At 38.6% G+C, this 23,717-nt stretch overlaps 1 protein-coding gene across 15 annotated transcripts in view; it reads left to right on the top strand.

Moving 5' to 3' along the window:
• The first annotated feature begins 2,920 nt into the window (after nt 1–2,920).
• Nucleotides 2,921–23,717, top strand: part of LOC149233060 (tRNAHis guanylyltransferase) — a 234,506-nt gene continuing 213,709 nt past the window's right edge. For 5 of the 15 annotated variants that reach the window (XR_016248202.1, XR_016248203.1, XR_016248205.1 and 2 more), the window contains exons 1-2: nt 2,934–3,333; nt 15,533–15,650. Coding sequence is in view for 4 of the 15 variants with exons in the window: in XM_089379674.1 (XP_089235800.1) it covers nt 15,547–15,650 (104 nt within the window). In the remaining 11 variants the exon portion in view is untranslated. Of the gene's footprint in view, nt 3,334–13,526; nt 13,662–15,532; nt 15,651–23,717 lie in introns of all 15 variants that reach the window. The other 10 variants (XM_089379676.1, XM_089379677.1, XR_016248206.1 and 7 more) reach the window with 9 other exon arrangements.

Raw genomic sequence — 23,717 nt, forward strand, 5'->3', positions numbered from 1 at the left:
AATATGCGATGGGAAGTTGCAAGACATAGAAGAGTAGAACAATGAACCAAAGGGAAAGTTGAGCTGTGTGTTGCAAAGTTTAAGCAGATATACGGTAGGGAAGAATGTGCGGACGAACTTAAGGCAGGGCACGAATTTGGTGAACAAAGATGCGAGTGAGCTGGAAACTAATCCAAGTGAGTCAAATTTTGGCTTATATTTTGGTGATTTTTGCATGGTTTAAGGAAGGAGCTGAGTTGCAAGGCAAAAATTGCATATTTTATGTAAATTTTGCTATTATAAAAAAATTACGGCTAGAAAGCCATTCCATATAAGATTTGCATATTGTGTACAAATAGTGTATTTTGTGAATGAATATGGATTTCTATTACATTGCATTTTTTACTTTGAAGAAGTACAATGTGAATTGTGACAATATGAAAGCTTAAGTTCTATGTTGGAGAAGTTATGATTTTCCACTAATATAAAACATAATAATGAGCTCATATTGTGAGGTGTAGGCTAGATAGAGTAACATTCTGCTACTCTAGGCAATCACAAAACATGATAGTGCCAACACACTCAATGGGTCACAATGGGCCAAAAATGCCTTGTAACCATGCACAACCCATTCACAATTCACAATTCATAGCCTTCATAGTCATGAATTAACACATTTAATTCAATGTGCACTTGCAAAGTGAAAAAGAGCAAAAATTAAGAAGTCTGAAACAAATTGCTTTCCCGTTAATGCTTGGTTTGGCGAGGAATGCGAAAAGGCAAGGAGAATGTGGAAAGAGTCAAACAAGGATAACATAAAGCTCAAAGTTTACACGCAGTTATTAAGCAAGAAAAAGATTGATTTCATGGTTTCAAGGAGGGAAGAACTAATCTTCCTTGGGAAAAATAGACCCAAATTATTTTGGAAGGAGCTCCAACCGAAAAAAGATACAAACTAGAAATAGTATTACGGCTTCTAAATGGTTTGGCTATGCAAGACAACTCTATGAGCAAGATCCCAAGGGTGACCCTCCCCCCTTGGTCAACACTGATACAGAACTCTTCACAGTGCAAGAGATAGAGATGGGTATCAAGAAGTTGGGTGTTGGAAAAGCAAAAGACTTAGTTGAATTCCAAGAAGAATATCTAAAGTGGGGCTCAAAGATTCTCACACCTCACATTACAAAAATTTTCAACAACATCACACAACAGGGGCTCCCCACAGATTGGACAACTAGTCTGGCTATACGTCTTTTTAAGAGCGGTGACGTCAATAATCCATCCAATTATTGGACCACCATGATAAACACTTTGTTTGCAAAGCTATTTGAAAGCGTGCTAGAAACCAAAATTAGCAAGTGGGCAGAACAAAGAGATAAGCGTGCTAAAGGGAAAGCAAGTTTTAGACCTAAACATTCCACAATTGTTCATTGTATAACTTTAAGGCACATCATTGAAAAAGTTTGGGAGAAAAATGAAGAAGTCTTTTGTTGCTTTGTTGATTTAAGAAAAAGTGTTTGACTCGGTTCCTAGGGATAAGCTTTGGCATAGAATGGAGGAACTTGGGGTTCCTAAACATTTGGGAGCAGCTATGCATAGGCTGTATGAAGAGGTGAAAGTCAAAATTAGAACTTCAACAGGCATTTTTGAAAGTTTCAGAAGTGATATCGGGGTCAAGTAAGGTTGCCCACTGTCTCCTACCCTTTTTGGTTTATATATCGACAAGCTTGAGGAGTGGTTAAATTTGCAAGGGGGTGATGGTATCTATTTGGGCAAGTTTGTTATAAGGATTTTTTTGTATGCAAATGACCTTATTTTGATTGCTAAATCGGCTCTTGGTTTGCAAGAGCACTTACTATCCCTTGAGCATTTTTGTAGAAGTGTGGGGATGCAAGTCAATATTAGCAAAACGAAAGTAGTGGTTTTCTCTAAGAAAAGAAAACATAACCAACATAAGTTCTACTTTGAAGGCAACATTCTGGAAGAAGTTGCAGATTACAAATACCTTAGAATTGACTTCAACAAAAATCTAAGTGGAATAGTTGTAGAAAGAAAAGAATCTTGGGGGGTTGGAAAGCATTTTATACTTTTCAAAATAGGTGTAGAGAGGCAGAGTTATGGGACTGTAAAACCACTCAAACTCTTTTTGGGCTTCTAGTGATTCTGGTGATTCTCTATGGTTGTGAACTATGGGCCAACAGTACATCCGACATGCAGTGGAGACAAATTGAGAAAATTCAGAAGCGTTTGATTACAAACAAATTCAAGATTAAAACTGCAGTTCCTTATGCTATCTTGTTAAGTGAAACAATGACTGCTCCTATTGAAGCAATTGTTATGGTGCGAGTCATAAGGTATTTAAAAAAAATGAGCAAATGGAAGAGGGTAGATGGCCCAAGGTTGTCTTTAATGATAGATTGTGCAAGGGGAAAAATACTTGGATGCAACAAAATAACAAATGGTTTAGTAAATGGGGATTTGCTTGAACGCGTGTCCCATAAACAACAAAGAGATAAAAGCTTTTGTTATGGAAGAGTTCCACAAGCATACTTGGGATAAGGTGCTAAGAAGAAAGAAAAAGTACTGTATTGAAGTGTTTAATCCCATTCATAGTCATCAACCAAAAGCATACATAGAGACCAATATCTCTTGGACAGCCAAAATTCTTATTGCTCAGTTAAGGACTAATTCTCATCAACTCCGTTGTGAAACATGCGCTGGAAAAGGCCAAAAGAAGTGTGGGAGGAAAGAGTGCATTTTTTGTTCTTCTAGAAAAAGTGGAAACAGAAAAACATTTAATTTTAGAATGTGAGGCCTTCAAAGACAACAGGGAAAACTATGTAGATTTTAGCGAGGAGTTTGTCGAGAAGCTAGAAACATTTATTTTGAAGCTTTACAGAAAAATGACCTAATACATCAAACATATGAAGAAGCAATGTGTCCCATAAACTGTCTTTAGCCTGGTAAACATAACAAATCCATCAGATTTACATCTTATAGTGTATATATGCACCGAATTAAACACAACAATACCCGTGATGCATAGCAAGGCCATAAATACCCTGCAGCGCCATGCAGATTGCTTGTCCGTTAACTATCTGGTGAATTAACCAGTTTTCAAATTAAGAAAATAAAGCCCTTCATTTAAATTCGCGCGCCACTGTCTGCTCGGTATGCAGTGCGTTTGAAAGGCTGCGGAGGGCTTTCTATCAGCTGCCAGCTTTTTACTCGAACAATGCTCCACTTCGAAGGCTGTAGCGAGATCAGTAATCTTTAACAGCACAGTACTTCCTCTCGTCACAACACTGGCCAGGGCACGGTTTTACTGGCGAATTGGGTGCGTTTTCTTCTTCGGTATGCAAACCGTCCTCTCACCTAGTCACTTTCAACTTTGAGAACGTGGATTTTTCAGAGTGTTCAGTTGATTATCGCATTAAAACAAGTATCATTTTGTTTTGCAAGTCGTTCAATTCAGTTGAAGAGCTTCAGAATTTGTTAAAGAATCGAAATGAAGAGCTTCGGAATACTGTTAAAAACTTTAAAAGTGGACATGTTTTTTTCATCGAAGTTATTCTGATACTGGAGAATTAGAAAGACCATCTCATTCCACCAAAACATTAAAGCCAAAATTAAATCTCTATCCGGTTACCAGTTTGAATATCTGCGTCGGATGGCTCTCAATTTCACCGCTGATCCGGTAAGTATCAATCCAGCCACATTCAAAACTCCGAAGAGCCTCTCCTTTCCATCGGATATTGGAGGATTTTGAACAAAGCTTTTAGATTTTTCAGGTCTCAGACCAAGCATTTCCCAGGTTTTATGCGGGGTTTTTGAAGAAAAGAGAAGAGAATAGGTCTTTCGAATTGCATTGGAGCTTAGTCTCTCAGGAGGGATTTTATCGATGGAGTCTCATGCCCTAGCCTCTTTACTATTGCCCAAGCGACTATGTCATTGGCATTGCACTTTCGTCATAAAACCCTTGACCCGGCCTTACCGTAGGCTTTGGTTTCGGTGAAATTCGAAGCCGTGTTTCCCTTGTCCTGACAGGATCAAGTCTAAATTAGAACCGCAGAAACAAAAGCGCATGCTCCGTGGGGAGTTTGTTCATAAATTTCGGGTTCCTTCGAGGGTTCAGCCTGAAGCCATGACTGCGGGTATGTCCGGCGCGGTGAAGTCTGTTTATTATTTTGGTTGAAAAATAACGGAAGTTTGCATAAAAAGAGAAGTTGGATTGTTAGTATTTCTCCATGAAATAGGTGTGAAAACCCTAGATCAAACTCGGAATATTCAGTCCTTCGATTTAAAAAAAAAAAACCTTCTTAACCGAGACTGGATAGATTAATCGCTTTGATTAAACAAAAGAAAGAAAATTAAGGTTAACTGTCTCATCAATGCATAGGACTTGCATTTATTTATTTTGAGACTGTAACCCGTAGTGTAACTTTTCATTGCAACTTCCAAGTGCCTCCTTGATTATGAAAATGGGATATCTCGATATGGTATCGTGGGATCGATTTCATGGGGCACCACAACCACAACCCCTTCGTTTACACTGGCGAGAGTTTCTCCCATTGTCTTATTTCTTACATTACCACTGGCTAGAGATTTTCCCATTGTCTTATTTCTTGCATTGCCACTGGCTAGAGATTTTCCCGTTGTCTTATTTCTTACATTAGCTCTGCTGCACCAGCAGTCGGTTAATTGTTCGAAAAGTCAAATTTGTCCGAATCCAAGTGGTTATTGGATTCTCAAACTTGCAGGGTTTTTAATTGCAGTCAAACGGCTCACTATCAAATGGCCAAAATGAGTCTTTAACATCACCGTCGTTATGAAGTGGGATATTGAATACATGAGTTGAAAAAAATAATAGAGGACAATGTTGTCTTACCAGAAAGAGATTTTGGCCAACCAGATTACGAAATTCATACACCAAATTCATTTTGAATTTTTCTCAATGGAATAAGTTCTAAAAGGCCAAAGGGTGTTAAAATTTAACAAGATATCCCTTTTCAACTCTTGATATATAAATTTGGAGGCTGATTTTTTTGGACATCCAAATTAAAGACATCTTGCACATGCAAATTAGAGTGGGAAAAAATAAGAAATTGATAATTCATTGGTTAGTTAACTAGCTTCACAAGTTTTTCTAATTGGATAGAAATCATAGATTGATTGAATTAACTGGTGGCTTGAAAATGGCTAATGTATTATATTATTATTATTATTTTTTGTTGTTGTGATTTCTACGTAAAATAAAATAGTTGTTATAAAAATATAAGCGCATGGATAATCACACTTTCCATGCCCTATAATGTTTTCTTGTTCAATTATGCATTTGGGAATCTGAAATCTAAAAAAGGTATACACCATTATATGATAAAAGGAAATTTTTTGAGAGTTAAGTTATATTCTTATCAGGTTTCAGAATTCACAACTAAAGCAAAACGCATTTGCTATCATTCTTTAATAGTTATTTTTTGAAATCTGTTATATGTGTTACTTTTGACTACTACCACAAAATTTGTCCTTTGCCCTTTTAGGGTGAAACATGCAGAAACCTAATTGTGAACTAGCATAACCTTGTTATTGAGGAATATTTATTGGTTGGCTACAACATTACAAGGTATCTCTTGTTTCCAGTCATCTCAAAGTCATTTTTGTTATGTACATAAATTCTTACGAGAATCTTTTAGAATGTTAAAAACATGACAAACATCTTGGCAAATGAGGCCTTGGGGCATCGGTTAGATTGACAAGCTTTAACTTGCAATGGAAGTTGGGAAGAAGGGCTAGAGAGTACTCACACTCCCCCAGAGTCATGGTGTGAATTATCAATGCTTGTTGTGGGCACTTGGTGTGGCTCTTGTATTGCTTACAACAGAGGGTGTTCATGAAGATATAGAGCAAAAATAGGAACCCAATAATAACACAATCAAAGTTAATTATGGGACGAATCTCCTTGAAAATAAGTAATAATACTACATAAATAACAATAATAGATAAATGGTATCAAAAGAAAAAAATAAATAATAAATAAAGTAAAAGATCAAAATAATTAAACAAAAATAAACCACTTTATTAATAAAAGAAAAATGGTAAAAATAGGTAAAAATAAATTTATAGGAAAACTAAATTAAGAAAATGTTAAGATAAAAGGAGAATTTGCATGATGATAAGGGGACCTTGTGATGGATAAACACAAATTCTATTTAATGGAGGAGAAAGAGGTGTGACATTTCTTTTAACTGGGATAATTATTGGGAAGTAAAGATTAGAAGTTCATTAAGCTCGGGCTTGGCCCCTCTTTGATGCGTTCCCTTTCCCTGCGGAGCCTCCTGCTGTTTTCTTTCCTCTTGGCAGCCTCCTGCTGCTGAGTTCTCCCTCACTATGCCCCTCTCTGCAGGGGGATATTCTTCCTCCCATCAAGGAACAAATGATCACGAAGCAACCTTTGCTTCTCTATTAGCAGAAAATGGAGCTCCAAAAGCCAGGCCAACTGCTAGTAAATTCGTAAAGAAGTTAGCAGACATTCCAGAGATCTCATTACCTCCAACACTCCCCAGAAAAGTTGTTATCTCTTTAGCTGAACGTGGTTTGATGGGACAATTTACAGGGTTGTGGCCCTCTCCCAGAGCAGTCCAAAAATGGGTGGAGAGAAACTGGAGTGCAAATATCCAAGGGAAAATATCCATTAGATTCTGTGGAAGGGGATATTTTACTTTTCTATTCGAATTAAGGAAGACATGAATCTAATATTTAGAAATGGACTCTATTTTATGGATTCATGAGGCTTATATTTGAACAGATGGTCTCCAGATTTTGATCCAGAGATGGACATCCCAAGTGCTGTTCCAATTTGGGTCAGGTTGCCTCATCTTCCCCTTCACTATTGGGGCGATGAGTCAGTGAAAGCAATCGGAAATGCGGTAGGCAAGTACATAGACAGAGGTGAACCAAAAGATAATATGCATGTCTGTGCTAGAATCTGTGTGGAAGTAGACTTGGGGAAAGGGCTACCGGAGGCTATTAAAATCAAGGTGGATCAATGGACACACATCTAGCAGCTGGACTACGAACAAATCCCATTCAAATGTAAGGTATGCCATGAATACGGTCATTTTGCAAATAGATGTAGTAAGCTAAAAGAAGTAGAGAATGCTGAAGCTCAAGAAGATACTTGGGAACAAGTAAAAAGAAAGAAACCCCATAATAAACAAGCTGCCACTAATTCCTCTCAGCCTCATGAAACCAATGCAACAACCTCTATCCCCCCAATAAACACGACCCTTCCAGTAAATCCTTCCTCGAATCCATTCGAATTTCTGGGAGAAGACCTGCCATTCCCTCATTCTCCTTCCCAAGCTAATGCATTAGCCATCATCTCATCCCCCACCCAGAGCCCATTCTCTTCCCCACCCACAGTTGACCGAATTCATACATGAAACAAAGTAAAAGAAAACAACCAAGCATGGGAACAACCAAAAAAAGTCGGAAGGAAATCCAACAAAGAAATAAGGGACGAGGCAACAGTGAAGGAAATGGCCATAGGCACTCGACAGCCAATGGACTCTTTTCTCGACAAACAAAAGGGAAGTGGAGAGAAAAACCAGCAAAAGGAAAAGGGAGGGACCCATCATAAATCTAGTAAATAATGGTTGCGGTCTCTTTGAATAGCAGGGGTCTGGGATTTGCTTTGAAAATCAATGTAGTACGAGACATAATAAAACAGGAACAACCAGATATTCTTATGATCCAAGAGACCAAAGTCAGCAATCAAGAGGTTCAAAAATTGATCAAAACTCAAAAAATTTTCGAAGGAACAACCATGGACTCCAATGGAGCCTTAAGCGGTATATGCACAATTTGGAACAAATGGAAATGAGAACTTGTTAATCAAAAACTCAATAACTATTGGGTAAGAACAGATTTGAAAAAAGAGAGCACGAATGAAGAATGTACTTTCATAAATATATACTCTCCAAACCATTATAGAGATAAAGCTCAATGCTGGAAATCAGTAAAAGAAGAAGCATAAGAAGGACAGAGGGGAAAATTAGTGATAGGAGGGGATCTAAATTTGATTGGAAATATAGTTGAGAAGCTGAGAGGTAATTATTGTAGCGATCCCTCAAGAGCAGCACTGGAAAAACTTATAGAAGAGCACAAACTCTTTGATATTCCTCCAAGTAATGGAAAATTTACCTGGAGTAATAAAAGATCAGGGTCACACAATATAAAGGAAAGATTAGATAGAATTCTGATACAAGAAAATTTGGCAGCAGCCTTTTCCATAATCAAAAGCAAAATAGTGCATGCTTCAGCCTCTGACCATAAGCCTGTTGTGTTGATATTGGATAGATTGGAGAATCAAGGTCCGATACCTTTCAAATACAACAAAATCTGGGACAAGAAGAAAGATTTTGGAAAGCTGGGAAATCAATGTAATAGGTTCCCCCCGTTATGTATGGGAACCAAGTTGAAAAATTTAAGATTACAACTAAAAGCATGGGCAAGAGAAAACGCTCTCAAGGAAAAAAATAGAGCTGCAAGAGAAACTCGAAAAAATGAGCAAGGAAAAAGAGAATCAACAAGATAGTGAGCAAGAGCATGCTTAGGAAAAAGAAATTTTCATAGACCTATACAAGCAAAACAGGTTAGAGGAGGAGGAAATTAGGCAAAAGTCAAGATGTTTATGGCTAAAAGTGGGGGACAAAAACACCGCCTTTTTCCATAGCAACCCTAAGATAAGAAGAGCAGGTAACCAAATTGAAAAATTCAAGTGGAAAGACAGGAAATAAGGGAAACAGAAGCTATCAAAAAGGCTGCCCATAACTACTATAAAAACCTTTTATCAGTAGGGGACCAACAAGTGGACAACGAAGACTTTCTTCAGCAAATTAGCAACAAAATCAAAGAACAACAAAACAGAGAGCTCGAGAAAGAGGTCACAGAGGAGGAAATAAGAGAGGCAATTTGGAGTATGCACCCGGAAAAAGCACCAGGGTTGGATGGTTTTACAATTTCTTTCTACAAGAACCATTGGATGACAATAAAAAAAGGTCTAGTAAGAATGATCAAAAATGTTTTTAAAAAAAATAGTTGGAAAAAATACCAAAGCTTCTCATCTGGCTCTCATCCCAAAAGATCCGAATCCTATCTCCTTTGATAGATACAGGCCTATCTCTTTAAGCAACAACTCCTATAAAATCATCACGAAAATCTTGGCAAATAGACTGAAAAGAATTCTGCCTTATATCATCTTTGAAAACCAAGGTGGCTTTGTCCCAAAAAGACAAATTACAGATAATGTTATTATAGTGCAGGAGGCCATACACAATAGTATTCAAAGAAAGGAAAAGGGCATGGTCATAAAGCTAGATATGGCCAATGCTTTCGACAGAGTAATCATAATTTCCTTGTAGCCGTCCTTCAAAAGTTTGGCATCTCTCCTAAGTTCATAGGTATTGTTATGGCATGCATCTCCACCCGTTGGATAGCACCGTTGATCAACGGGAGGTCAAACAAATATTTTCGCAGCTCAAGAGGTCTGAGGCAAGGGTGCCCACTTAATGGCGGAAACGTTGAGTATTCAGCTAGAAAACCAAAGAGCAAAGAGGAAAATCACAGGTATTAGAATTGCCAGAGGAGTTAAAGAAATAAACCACTCGCTTTTTGCTGACGATACTATTCTCATTGGGGGAGCCTCCAGTATAATTGCCAGGCAGTTTAAAAAAGTTCTAGATGATTTCCTTGATGTTTCAGGAGGCCTTCTAAACAATAAAAAATGCAGAATCTACAATTGGAATGTGCCAATTAACATTATGTAGAGGATTTCTCAAATAATGGATATTCCGATTTAGCTAAACTGGAGCCATTTTACTTATCTAGGTTTACCTTTGGCAAAAGAAGTGGTTAAGTCAGAGGTTTGGAACAAACATATTGAAAAAATGAGGGGGAAAATACAAAGTTGGGGAATGATGTGGTTAAATCTAGCAGGTAGAACAATATTAATCATAGCTCTTCTTTCAGCCTTGCCAATATATCAGTTTGCCATAATTATGGCCCCGACAAGCACCCACAAACAAATGGAATTAATCATTAGAGGCTTTCTATGGCAAGGAGGAAAACAAGAATCCAAAAGATTCAGTCTGGTTCGTTGGGATCAAGTGACTCTTCCATTTGAAAAAGGAGGTATCTCTATTAGAATTCTAGGTTTGTCAAATAATGCACTTGGGATCAAGTTAGTTTGGAGAATGTTGAATGGGAAGGATCATTGGTGGGGCGAAGCGCTTTCAAGGAAATACCTCAACTGTCAGTGGTCAAAGATGCTCACTGAAATTATCCCTGATCGTCCTTGTACTCAATGATGGAAACTCATCAAAAAATTTATTCCTCAAGTTAGAGACCAAATCTCCAAGAACTCGGGGAATGGGAACTCTACCTCTATTTGGGATGACAAGATCCTGGGAACAACTCCCTTGAATCAATATCAAAACTTAAGAGGACTGAAAGATTGGTTGGAGGAGAAAGACACTACTTCATTATACTCCATATCGGAGTGGGAACAAAACAGATGGACAGCTTGGAGAGTGCAGTTTCTTCCAGATAGACTGAAAAATCAGTGGGAAGAATTGAAGCTTTTACTTGCAGGAGCAGCCCCAATAAATAAAGAGAGCCAAGATAGTTATATATGGGACCCAATTGGAGGAAAATTTACAGTAAAATCAGGCTACAATTTTCTGCAAAAATACCACAATTATGAAAACTGGAATCTATGGACAACAGCATGGAAGAATGAATGTTTACCCAAAATATTTTTTTTTGCATGGACTCTTCTTAAAGGCAAGATTCTTACAACGGAAAATTTAAGGAAAAAAGGTTTTCAAGGCCCTTCTATATGTGTTATGTGTCAAAGGGAAGAAGAAAGTATTCAACATTTATTTTTGAAATGCATTATTGCCAGACAATGCTGGAAGCAAATCATCAGTCCTCTTGAAATGAACATTGACACATTTGAGCAGCTGACAACTCTAAATGTAAATTGGGAGCAAAGTTATCCATATGCAAGGAAAAAAATTGTCATAAATCGAATCTGGAAGTGCCTCCCCTCCACTCTGTGCTGGCATTTATGGCTAGCCAGGAATAAGTGTATCTTTAAAGGCCAAAAGCCAAATATTGGGACCATTTTAGCCAAGACATGGGGTCAAATTTCAGAAATGATAAGTGCAAATGGAGTGCCAAGTTTGGACCAAAACAGTTTGCAGCAAGAAGAAAAGGATTGGTATAAAAAAGCCCTCATTGAAGACTCAACAAGGAATCAATTACCAAAGAAGGTAGGAAGAAAAATCATAGATTGGAAATTTCGTGGGAACGACAAGGAGATGGAGGAATGGATTAAAAATCAAAGAAATCATATTCTTTTCTTTGATGGAGCCTCAAAGAACAACCCTAGAAGAGCAGGGGTAGGCGGATTAATTTTGGATCCGAAAGGCGAGACAATAGCTACTTATGAATGGGGGCTAGGAACAATGACAAACAATAGGGCGGAGGCATACAGTTTGCTAATGGGCAACAATATCCTCAAAAAATATCAGTTAAAAGATCCTATTATAATTGGCAACTCGACAATTATAATAGCAACAATGGAAGTAGGGAGAGACTTCAAAAATCTAGCTTTAAATAAAATTCGACAAAGAATTATGGACAACATAAAGAAGCTGGGGAATGTTGTTTTTAAACATGTTCTTAAAACCCAAAACAAGGAGGTCGACTCACTAGCCAACAAGGCAGTGGAACGGAGAGCCGGAATGGCGAAAGAAAACCATGAAATCTATGAACAAGCAATCCCATAATTCGTTCCCTCAAAGGGATAGGCTTAAGACTCAAAGCATAGTTAATCACATCAAATCAATTGCAGCAAGGAATCAAAATATGAATAAGCAACATGAGATCCATCTGTACATGACTGGCAGAAAAATCTTAGCCAATCCTTCTCGAATAGTGAGGAGAATCCTCATAATTAAGAATTGGAGGCATCATGATTTACAACAGAGAAAGAATCGCCCCCAAGATCAGCACATAGCAGTTAAAGGTCAAATCAATCTTGGCAGTGTTCGTTCTGAGCTGAATGGAAAATCGGGCAAGCACCGTAGTCAGCGAGATATTCATGAGTAGGCCGAGAAGAGTCACGAGCTTAGCATGCTCAATCAAGCCTTTAAAAATAACCTCAAGTGCAGGAACCTTCATTATTAGAGGCAGCATCGGGAAATAGAAATTAGAGAGCAACGAACTTCAATTATCAATACACAGGAGCTAAGCAGAGGATAGCGTAGAAGAAGTAGAGAAAAATATCAAGGAAGAGAATGTACAGTGCAACAAGGAATCCACAGCCATCAGGAAATAAAAAAAACTCGGATAGTCAAAGGAAAAATCATGACAGCAAGGAACAACACATGATAGATGTCAGTGATGGCAGCTCAGACCACAATTTTCATGAGAAAAGCAGAGGCACTGGGAAAAATCGAGGCAGATTGAAGGAACAACAGAAGAAGGAACAACAAAAAGACGAAGGAACAGCAGTAGAAGGAACAACAACCAGAAGGAACAATAGTAGAAGGAACAACACCAGAAGGAACAACAACCAAAAGGAACAACAACAGAAGGAACAGCAGGCCGAAGGAACAACAGGCCGAAGGAACAACAGCAGAAGGAACAACAAGAAGACGAGGGAACAACAGTAGAAGGAACAACAACCAGAAGGAACAACAGCAGAAGGAACAACGCCAGAAGGAACATCAACCAAAAGGAACAACAGCAGCAGAAGGAGCAGCAGCCGAAGGAACAACAGGCCGAAGGAACAACAGACTGAAGGAATGACAGGCCGAAGGAACAACAACAAGGAACAACAAGCAAAACGAACAACAGAAGAAGGAACAACAACCAGAAAAAGGAACAACAGCATAAGGAACAACAAACGAAAGAAAAACAGACCAAAGGAACAACAGGTTAATGGAACAACAGCAAGGAACAGCAAGTAGAACGAATAACAACACAAGGAACAATGAACTTAAGGAACAAAATTTACTCTTCCAACTTACAAACCATAAATTTTTGTGAAATATGCGATATAAATTTGTTTTCTTAGCGGGTCAATATGTTAAACAGTACTCTAGAATAGCTAAAAAAACTTCTGAAGTTTTGATACCAAGCACAGGAGAAAGGTCTGCGTGCCTATTCAACCGCTCAGTGTATCATATCAGAACAACGGAATGTAAAAGAAGCTTGCTCCAAAATCCTGTTTTGATAATATAACAAATATCCGATCTTGTTAAAAAAAAGAAAAAAATATTAGAAGTTCATATAAGTAGTTTATTGAGGGCTTGGCGGTTGTCTTGATAGAGAGGATGGTTTGGTGGAGAGTCGTCCCCCACACTCACTTGCGGTCAACTAAATCAAACATTGAAGTGCAATGGTTATGTAAGTTGATTTCTTCAAATCTCAGATAATATTCCTCCCACTCACGTCTCACGTGGCTTATGCTGACGCAGTGTGCAGTATTGTTGACGCAGAGTCTCAGAGAGCTCCATCCAGGCCCACGCAGTCACTGCGAAGGGGTAGCACAGTTGTAGCCGTACCAACCAGATTTGTTGCCGGAACAGCCGGATTCTGCCGGGTAATGTGAGGTAAAACTTACTCAGGTTTTCCGCCATTGTATTTCTCTGTCACTGGTTTGCCGGGAGGGCAACCAACAATTGTATTTAGAACTTCTACTTAATAATAGAAAACCCTGAGAGCTGCTGCATTGGTTTTCCCGCATTGGGTTTTTTTGGGGACGTTTAGTCCAAAAATAAGTATCCTTTGCATGATTGTCTCATTTATTTTGCAGTACTTGATCTGTATAGAAGTGTGGGCTGTAGTGTATTTACATTTATATATTTTGAATATTTCCGAAAATAACTTGTTAAATGAAGAATACAAGTAGGTAATGTAAATCAGTTTACTGCAATAGGATTTCTGGTTTATTAGATTCAGAAATTTTCATACAATCCTCCTTATCTCTGCTTACCCAACCCCCGTAAGCTATTCCTCACAAGACTGTACAGAAGGAAGCCAAAGACCCTTGCGCAAGCCTTGGATAAGACAAATTCGACCTCCCCAAATAACAATACTTTCAGCCTGCAAACCAACAAGGAAATTCTCGTCCTTCTTGAGGGAGAATCTCTGCAAATTCTCCTGCAAAAATTCTGCTAATTGCTGACCCTCAACACCAAGAAACCTCTCTTGCATCCTTGAGGAAACTCGCACCAGCTGAAGAATTACTGCAAAACGGCTCCCCAAATCACCTGAGATCAACTCTCAAATTCTCTCCTAGGGTGACACTCGAAGTTCACCAAAGAAGAGGTGGAATTCCCACTTGGAAATTCTTTGTGCTAAGCAGCACTGGTTGACTTAGCTAAGCAGCTCAAGCAAACTCTAGTTCTGAATAAAATGGCCAAAATATGTCAAAATGAGGCTTTCCTCCTCTATTTATAATTGTTGCTCCCCTTTCCTCCTTGTGGCCCCCACTAGTTCAAATCTCCTTTCTTGCCTCCTCCTGCCTTGGTTCAATTTTCCTAAGGGGTTGCAATTCCCTTTTTGGTTGGCCTCCACATCTCTCTACAAAATTATTTTTTCTTTCCTCTAATGTTTGTGGCCTCCTTTGTCCAAAAATTAAGTGAGTGACTCCTCAACCCACTTTTCCTAAGTTTATTTGCTGAAATATTTATCCATCACCAAAATTACAGAATTGAGGATTTTACTTAGCAAAATTATTTATCGGGTACATGACAATACATGTATTTATCTCATAATTCACAAAGTATAAGTATTGCTTGATTTGAGTTAAATTCAAGCTCCTTTGAATGAGAATTTCTTGAATTTAATTATGATGCAACAATAATGCTACCTTTTGACAAGGATTTGGAATATGCAAGTACACATGAGACCTTAATGTAACGCTTGTTCGTAATAGACTCAACAAGAAACCAGATAATTCCATTTTGAGTGTTGTGGAGGTATTACTTTACTTTGTTTCCAGACAAGAAGTTCAGGCTGATTGAGTTGTTATATGGAAAAGCAAAGGGTTGATAGACATAGGAAGCCTGAACGAACATCACAGGGTGGTTGATTGGTTAGGAATAAAAAGAGATTATGGTATTCTTTTTTGTTCTCTTTTTACTTATCTTGGTGAGACACTATTTTTTCATATTTGAATTTTCTCTTAATATGCAAGGACACATCAGACCTTAATGTAACCCTTGTTTATAATAGATTCAACTAGAAAATAGATATTCCGTTTTTAGTGTTGTGGAGGTATTACTTTGTATCCAGACAAAAAGTTCAGGATACTTTTGAGTTATATGGAAGAGGAAGGCGTTAACACAGGGTGTTCGATATTTTGTTAGGAATAAAATAAGGGAAAGGTACTTTTTCTTGTTCTCTTTTTATGCATCTTGGTTCGATACTATTTTTTCACATTTGATTGTTCTGTATTACTTTTGTGGGCTTGCTGCAGGGACACTAAATTTGATGGCAAATAGCAAATATGAGTATGTTAAGTCATTTGAATTGCAAGACAACCTCCTGCCTCAAACATGGATCGTACTTAGAATAGATGGCTGCCATTTTCACAAGTAAGAACATTGCTTCTTGTGTAGACCTATGCCAAATAATATTAATTTTTATCTTTGCTGGGTGACCAGTTTCTTTAGGATTTTAATTTTTTTGTCGCACACACACACACACACAGATATATATATATATATATATAGAGAGAGAGAGAGAGAGAGAGAGAGAGAGAGATTTGGTGGATTCAAATGCTGTATAGTTAATATATTATTAAAAGAAGATCACTAGTCTTATATTAATTACATATAATGGTCATAAGTTGTGAATTTATCTAAGGTGTATGTATATGCCTATCTATGTATAATTTATCTATCTAAGGCATAGGTATATGCCTATCTATGTATATATGTATTAATAAAAAACATGTGTATTTGTTTGTATTATGTACAGACTTATCTATTTAGTAGCAATTGTCCTTGTTACTTGAATGCCAAATTATGGAGCATAGCTACTCTTCAATATGCTATAAGTGTTTCTAGAGCTTCTGTGCTCTTTTAGTCCAAAAGTTCTCAACTCCTCTCTTGACAGTTTTTTTTCTCATCATGTTGTCTTTCTTATCATTTTTTAAATAGTTTTTTAATGTAAGAGAAAAGAGAGGAAAAAAGCTGCCACTGCGTTTTGTGTTAGTTGCTTCCATCTCAGTGATCCATCTTGCCATCCGTATAGTAGCTTGATATCTGAATTTGTATGTAGGCATTCTCTAGGGTCATTATGACTGGAATTCATGATATCTTGTGTTGCATCTCATCCATGTCCTACATATATTTCTCGTTACAGATGACATTATCATTCCTTATGATTTTCCCATTGTGCATAACATTGTCGTCCTTTAATGACAACAAATAATCATTCCTTATGATTTTCCCATTGTGCATAACATTTTTGTCCTTTAATGACATAACAAATAGTGTGTCCGCCTTGGGCAGCATGGCCTCTCTGTAATATTCCTAATGGAAAAGTTAACAGTAGATACCAAAAATGAACTTGGAACAACAATTAAAATGAAGCAACAAAAATCACAAATTCAACATGCAATGAAGTCGGTAGAGCATCTGAGCCATTTTATTAAATCATGGTTCTGAGTACATAAATGGCAATAAACAATGGAACCTGAGCTTGATAAGCAAGCTGAGAAAAACCCAGAAATATGCCACTGACCCAAGTGGTAGGAAAATCAGAATAGTGATGTTGCTGGCTGACTGCTGTAATGATGATATCCTGCCTGAATATTGCCTGGATCAGCCTGAAACTTCACTCACGTGTTGAAATGTAACTAGTGTCGGTCTTCATAAATTGACTTGAGTCATTACTTGATGATATTATTGATGTATTTGTCAGAAGGAAAATAAAAAGAAAAATTGTTTATGAAAGAGAGTTTATTATTTTTGAAATGGGTTTCTTGCCCATCAATTTGTTGTCCTATGGTTAAACCACCCATTGAGTGCTCTAGTGGTCTTGATGTCAAGTCTAAGAGTCAAGGTCATGATGTACTAGCCCTTGGATGGCTCATGTAACAAGAAATAAAATAATTATTGTAAAATATGGAGTGTAGAAGCCTCCAAGAGATAGGTCGGCCAGCCCTCCTCAAGTTGGTCTAAGGAGGTCTAATCCACTCTGACAAGAAACTTATAAAAGGAGCTCGCTCTTGCATTTGAAGATAAACATAATACACATACTTCTGATCCTAGCGAGAAAGAAGAGGTCTGATCCAGCAAGGAGGAGGAACAAAATTGTTAAGAAGTCAGTGAAGAAGTGAAGGAAGCGAATCTTTGTTGTTGACATCTATCTCTGTTGACGCGTGCGAGTTTGATGGAGGATCTACAGTTTCTTCAGTTCAGATTTCACAGAGACAAGTTTGGGGTTTGGTTGTATCATCTCTTGGGATTTGTTCTTGGGTCAAGGTCAAGGTCTTGGAAGTCTTCATTGAAATTCTATAAGAAGAGATTTTTTGTGTGTTTTTCCTCTCTAGGAGAGGTTTTGGCCTTGGCTAGCAACAACCTACATCTGGTGTTCTTGTCTTTGCATTGTGGTCTTCTTATTGGCATGGGACTTGATGTTGAACAAAACTAAATAATAATGAAAAATGTCCTAATATAAATCGCAAGAAAATGTCAAGGATTAAAGAGAAATAAGTTAATAAATACTCTAATTTAAAGTCCTAGATTTCTCAACATGGTATCAGAGCTTGGTTTGTTTGCTTAAGGGCAGTAAGGTGGTCACAAAAGGTTTCAAGATATCAAGAAGAAGACAAATCTATAAGATCGAGCTCCGTGGAGGAAGGGAATCAAATCTTGGGCATAATCTAAAGCCAAACCCGAGTCACTATAATAAGGCCGCCGGCTTGCTCAGAAGAAAGCAAGGGTTTTTGAGGGCATTTAAGCTCTATTTTAAGGGATCGAATAGGTAAGGAAGTAGCCCTCTCAAGGCCGAATTCATTAAAGAAGAGATTGAAGTCCTATGCACAAAGACAAGGCTGCAGGCCTACTTCAGCAGAGCAAGGGCATAGGAAGCCTTGTCCTTGACCGAAAGGCTAGTCTAACAACTCAAGGAAGGCCGCACTTGTTGATGAAGGAGTGAAGGTCTAAAGAGACCTCTCAAGTTCTACAATTTTCATCCAAAATTCCAAATTTTTGAGCAACTACTATCTCTGGTATGTACATTGTAGATCAAGGAATTTGTTAGAGTTTTATTGAAGAATTGTTCTGAGTTTTGCAAGGCATCAAAGGCCTATGGATTGTCATCCCTATCTAACCTAGAAAAGAGTCAAAGGTCCAAAATTTTGTATTGTTCTGTGCATACGTCTAAAAGGCTAGCCTTTTTCACCTTTTCAAAGAGAGCTGGAAGCACTATTGTAAGAAGACCTACCTGTGCATAAGATAGAATTCATTAAGGGTTTCGTTGGAAGGCCAATTTGAGCATAAGTCTGAAATACTAAGGTACAAATTTCTGGCTTTGTTGAAGGACTATGAAAAGCATAAGAAGGCCGAGATCTTCTTACTTAGAGTTCAAGTTGTGTAGACCTATGCAATATACCTATGCATGAAAAGCGCCCTTATCCCATAAAAGTTCTAGGTCCATCAAAACCATCATCATTTTCTAGATCGAAGTTCTGAAGTGTATTTGTGGATCCGTAGTATCAAGAAGTTGTAGAAGGATACAAGAGGGAAGCACGATTTTCTTCACTTATGATATAAGCATACCTACAATAGTATAGATCCATGTAGAAGTGACAACTCTATGTATAGAAGACAAGTTTTTTTTTGATCCACTGTTCTGAGTATACATATACAAGATTCAAGCCTAGTCAATCAAAGGATGAACTGACCTGTGGAGTGGAAAAGAACCTGTGGTACGAGATCCACAAAGGTATGAAGGATCTGTGCATGCATTAGTGACAAAATTAGCATATATAAACAATCCAAGTCTACAAAAGTCAGTAAGCCGACCTACGGTAAAAAGGTACATTCATTTATCTTTGAATCATACTGTGGCATTCTTTTGGGAATCAATTTTGAGTATGGGTCTATATTAAAATTTTGGTCCTAAGGTATAGACATCAGCGAGGAAGTCACATATAGATCATAGATGTAAGCTATAGGCAGTAAGTAGTGCCACAATGACAACAAGGATGCCTCCTTGGAGTTAGTGAAGTTCTGACAAGAAATATTCAAAGTCAACATTTTTTGAAGAAGACTTTATAGTAGTAGTCAGCTTTGTGGGACTTGTGCAATAACAAAATTGCAAGCAAAAAAGCAACAGTCTACTTTGAAGAGATAACAGTCCAAAGGAAGTAAGTAGGGCCATGAAATTGTGACAAGTCATCTCTTTGAAGGAAGGTTCTGATCAAAGGACTATCATTTCGTCAGTAGCTGAAAACAAGATAAGTTTTATTGACAGTCATTGTCAACATATTGGAAACTTATACAAGTTCTTGGGAAAATGATATATTGTTGCAAACAATTCTCTACATCTGTGCATCACTAATAAAGAGCAGTAGCATACTGATCCTGAAGAAAGAAAAGGTAAGTAGATGAATACAGTGAAATATAGCTTGAGTTGATATACACCTTGAGGAAATATCCGGAATAGCAGGTCACTACGACTAAGGTATGTACCCTTGAGGTATGTATGGCATATTTTTTTAAGAATCCAACATGAAATGTTGTAGGGTTGGTTTAGTGTATGGTTCTAGGGTTTGTTGTTAAAATTGTTGATATTTGTATTGATATCTAAAACCACCGACGACTCATGTAAAACCCTTGTCATATAGAAAACCCTAACCTTGTTCCCTCATAGAAACCCTCACCCTTGGTCTTTAAGGTTTGTGTGCAATCTAGGGCTCATAACTAATATGAATAGATAAGGATGATAAATTGGTCTAGGGTTGGCACTTGAAAACTCTAGATCTCATGGTAATCCTAGATTGACAAATTGACATGATGCTTTTATTATTGTATATTTGGCTTGGGTGTACTTGTCAGTGAATACTGCAGGTACAAGAAATAAAGAAAGAAGGATGAGCAGATCCTCTGTTTTGGTAAGCATGATGGAAGTAGGGAATTGTAAGGTGTTGATTTTCCATGACCTTGGTTTTTGGGATAGAATCTTAAATCACTGACACTACCAAACCAAGAATCACAACATAGCTACTTTGCACAACGAAATATAAACATCAGTAAATCTACTGGTGCACAAAATATAGACATTTTTTTTTTCAATTTTCAACCCAACTTCGTTATATTAGTCAAACTGAATAATACAACAGTCTAGGGCTCTTGTACCAGGGATAATGGCCCTCAAATATCCACTAGCACAAGAATGCAAAGCTGGGCTTGGTGTCCATCCATCGACAATACCCTATAGCATACTTGTACCCAAAGTAGTATAACCTGCCCCAATACCTATGAAGAAGAGATTGTTCAAGGATCTCTGCGGTTGAGCTAGGAAAGCAATCCTAGACCTCTCGGTCCACCCACCTTCCCTCCTAAACAATACTATAGCTCCCCCACCTTTGTGGCCCAAACAACATGCCAAAAACTCAAATCTTGTGCACAAAATATAGCTCTAAAACATACTTGTTAACCAGTTGTTGGAACAACCTTCCAATTTACCTTCTTCTCCACTTAAGGACGTTTATCCAACCCTCCAAAACACGATTGTTTTGGACATGCACTCACTGAGATATGCGACCCTATCTAGGGCTTACTATTCTTGCGCCAAAACACCTCCATAGATCCTCTTCACTTGCGTCCTTTCCATAGAAAGATGCGACGTCTTCTAGGCTACCTTCTAGACTATTTGATCACCCCAAACAACCTTAATTTTCACCTGCAATCAACACAAGGGTTCTCGGTCTATACACAGAGATTAACTTTAGATTTGATGCCTAGAATGACCCTTATAGACCTCGACCTTCCTCCTTGCTGTGCTCGTTGAACCTACCCAAACCCAGATCAAAGCAGTCATGAGAGTGCCCTACTCTCTCCTTCGCTTGATTGCCTAGGGCTGCGGTCTAGAACAAAGAATCCCTGTCGTCAACCGAGCTCCCTTCTTTGCTCCTCAAGCAATCTTTGTGTCTCACACAAGGCCTTATTTTATAGGTTTCCTTGGGTTCCAACGAGCAACCCTAAAAGGGCTGCCAACTTGTCTAACAACCTACTAACACTAGGCTGACTTGAACAAGCCCACATCAAACATTAAAAAATTAATATCTCTTCAATGACAACATGGAATCAGACGTTCTTGATTCGTTGGATTCGTCTCGTCATCTAATATCTTCCTCGTCCATCACATGTTGCAATCTCGTCATGGTTTTGGTCCAAACATCGATGGGTGCAAAACCACAAGCTTGGGTTTCAAGCCTACAAGGCCACTTGTGGAGCTCCTTCCTCCAAACCCTCGATCCTCAAGGCTTGGAGTACCTCCCAAGCTACAAAAATCAACACTCCCTCTTAGCGAGGGAGGTACTTCCAAGACTAGGAAGTAACCATCATCATCATTGGCGACACTAGCCCATCTGATGTCCATCACTCCAACATACCTTGTAGAATGAACCCAAAAATCTCGATAGTGCCTTTGCCTCATCATATATGAACCCGAAGAACCCAAACCTCCATAAGGCTGCTCCCTTGAGGCTAGACTCCCTCTGAGCCTACACGATCTCCACTAACTCAGTTCTGCAAGCACTCATCCTCCTGGATCAAATACCACTTGTGCAAATCCCTCCAATCTCGGATATGCAACATCATGATCTGATGAAGATGCTAGCTTGCCAATCTGAAGCCCATCACATGAAGCCATCTTGATCAATGTGATCTCGTCCATGCCAAGGAAACCTTCGAGATGAACCAACCATCCATGACAAGACAAAGGAAGCCCATGATCTACAAACCACCACAAAACATACTGAAGTGTGCCAGGTTCACCATTGATCCAACAGAACTCCTAGCCCATCTTGCCATGTAACATATCAAGACCACATCTCCATGTCTTCAGCTGAATGCTCTGCTCCATGATCTAGACACCCATGACTCCCTTTGAGTTGGTTCGCTATGCACACTCTGATTCACTGTCCCTCAAAGTAGCTCATATTTGCTCTGATACCATGTAGATTTTCCATGACCTTGGTGTTTGGGATAGAATCTTAATTTACTGACGTTACCAAACAAAGAATCACAACGAAGTTACTTTGCTTAGCTTAATATAAACTACAGTAAATCTACTAGTACACAAAGTATAGACAATTTTTTTTTCAATTTTCAACTCAACTTCGTTATATTAATCAAACTGAATAATACAACAATCTAGAGCTCCCATACCGGGGATAATAACCCTCAAATATCCACTAGGGGCTTGGTGTCAATCCATCGATAACCAATCTACCCTCAACTAGATACTCTTACTATCTAGCTAATGTAGAGCTTTTCACAGTTGCCTTGGTCATACCCTGTACCTGCTTGTTCCTTCGGCTCTTGATTTGCAGCACTACCTCTATCAACGATCCAAGTCCATCTGGGCACTGAACCACGGTTATAGAATCTGCTCACTAGTTGTGCCTTAGTCCATCAAGGGCACAACACATTGAGACTCTTGTTGAGTTGTTCACAACACCATTTGTGAACAACTCATAACTGCCCACTGCTGCTCCTTAGCTACTCAGGGATTTCAACCTACTATAGTCTTCCTATGTTGCTCCAATGAAGACTAACATAGGGCTGCCACCTATCACTGCAAGATGTCCATCTCCCACAATGAACACGGGCTAGGAGGACTGCCCATCATCTGCTGTAGAAGTGGTTCTCCACACACAAGTCTAGGGTTGCTCAACTGCTCCTCTGGCTCATCAAACCTTGAGCTCAACAACTGTCACTCTAGCAACCACCTATGTCCATGAAGATGGTGCACACCGGCATCCAACTTGGACACTCACGCTGTCCTCCAACAGACCATAAATGCCCAATCCTTGCCTACACTTGGTCCACTCTGACACTGCCCTCCAACAGACAACGAGTGACCAATCCTTGTTGCAGCATCTGCTCCTGGTTAGGGCATGCAACTACTTAGGAAACCCCTCCTCTTGGCTGCCAATAGTCTCCTCGACTAGTACTCTCCTAGGACACCATCATGAGAACCTCTGCAACATGCTGCTGCTGTTCTCTTGTCAAGAGATGTAAGCACAATGTTGTAGTCTCCTCCAAAATTCCTGTGAAAATTTCTGAATCTACACATCAAAAATCCTATTGCAATCATTGGTTTATCAACTCCTAATTGTCTATACATTCAACAAGTTATTTAAATATTTAAACAACGATGAAAACACTATTGTAGACTACACATACATGCAGATCATGAACTGAAAATAGAACGAGACAAATATACAAGGGACACCGTTATTTTTGGACAAACATCCCCGGAAAACCCCAATGCGGGAAAACTGGTGCAGCAACTCTAGGGGTTTTCTATTATTAAGTAGTGGTTCTGAATACAACTCTGGATGCCCTCTCGGCTATCCAGTTACAGAGATGAAAGTATATTAGCAGAAACCTAAGTGAGATGACCTCACGTCACCTGGA

Source organism: Pinus tabuliformis, chromosome J (assembly GCF_031772625.1).
Source record: "Pinus tabuliformis cultivar Carrire ecotype Pingquan chromosome J, CPIR1, whole genome shotgun sequence".
Taxonomy (NCBI): Eukaryota; Viridiplantae; Streptophyta; class Pinopsida; order Pinales; family Pinaceae; genus Pinus; species Pinus tabuliformis.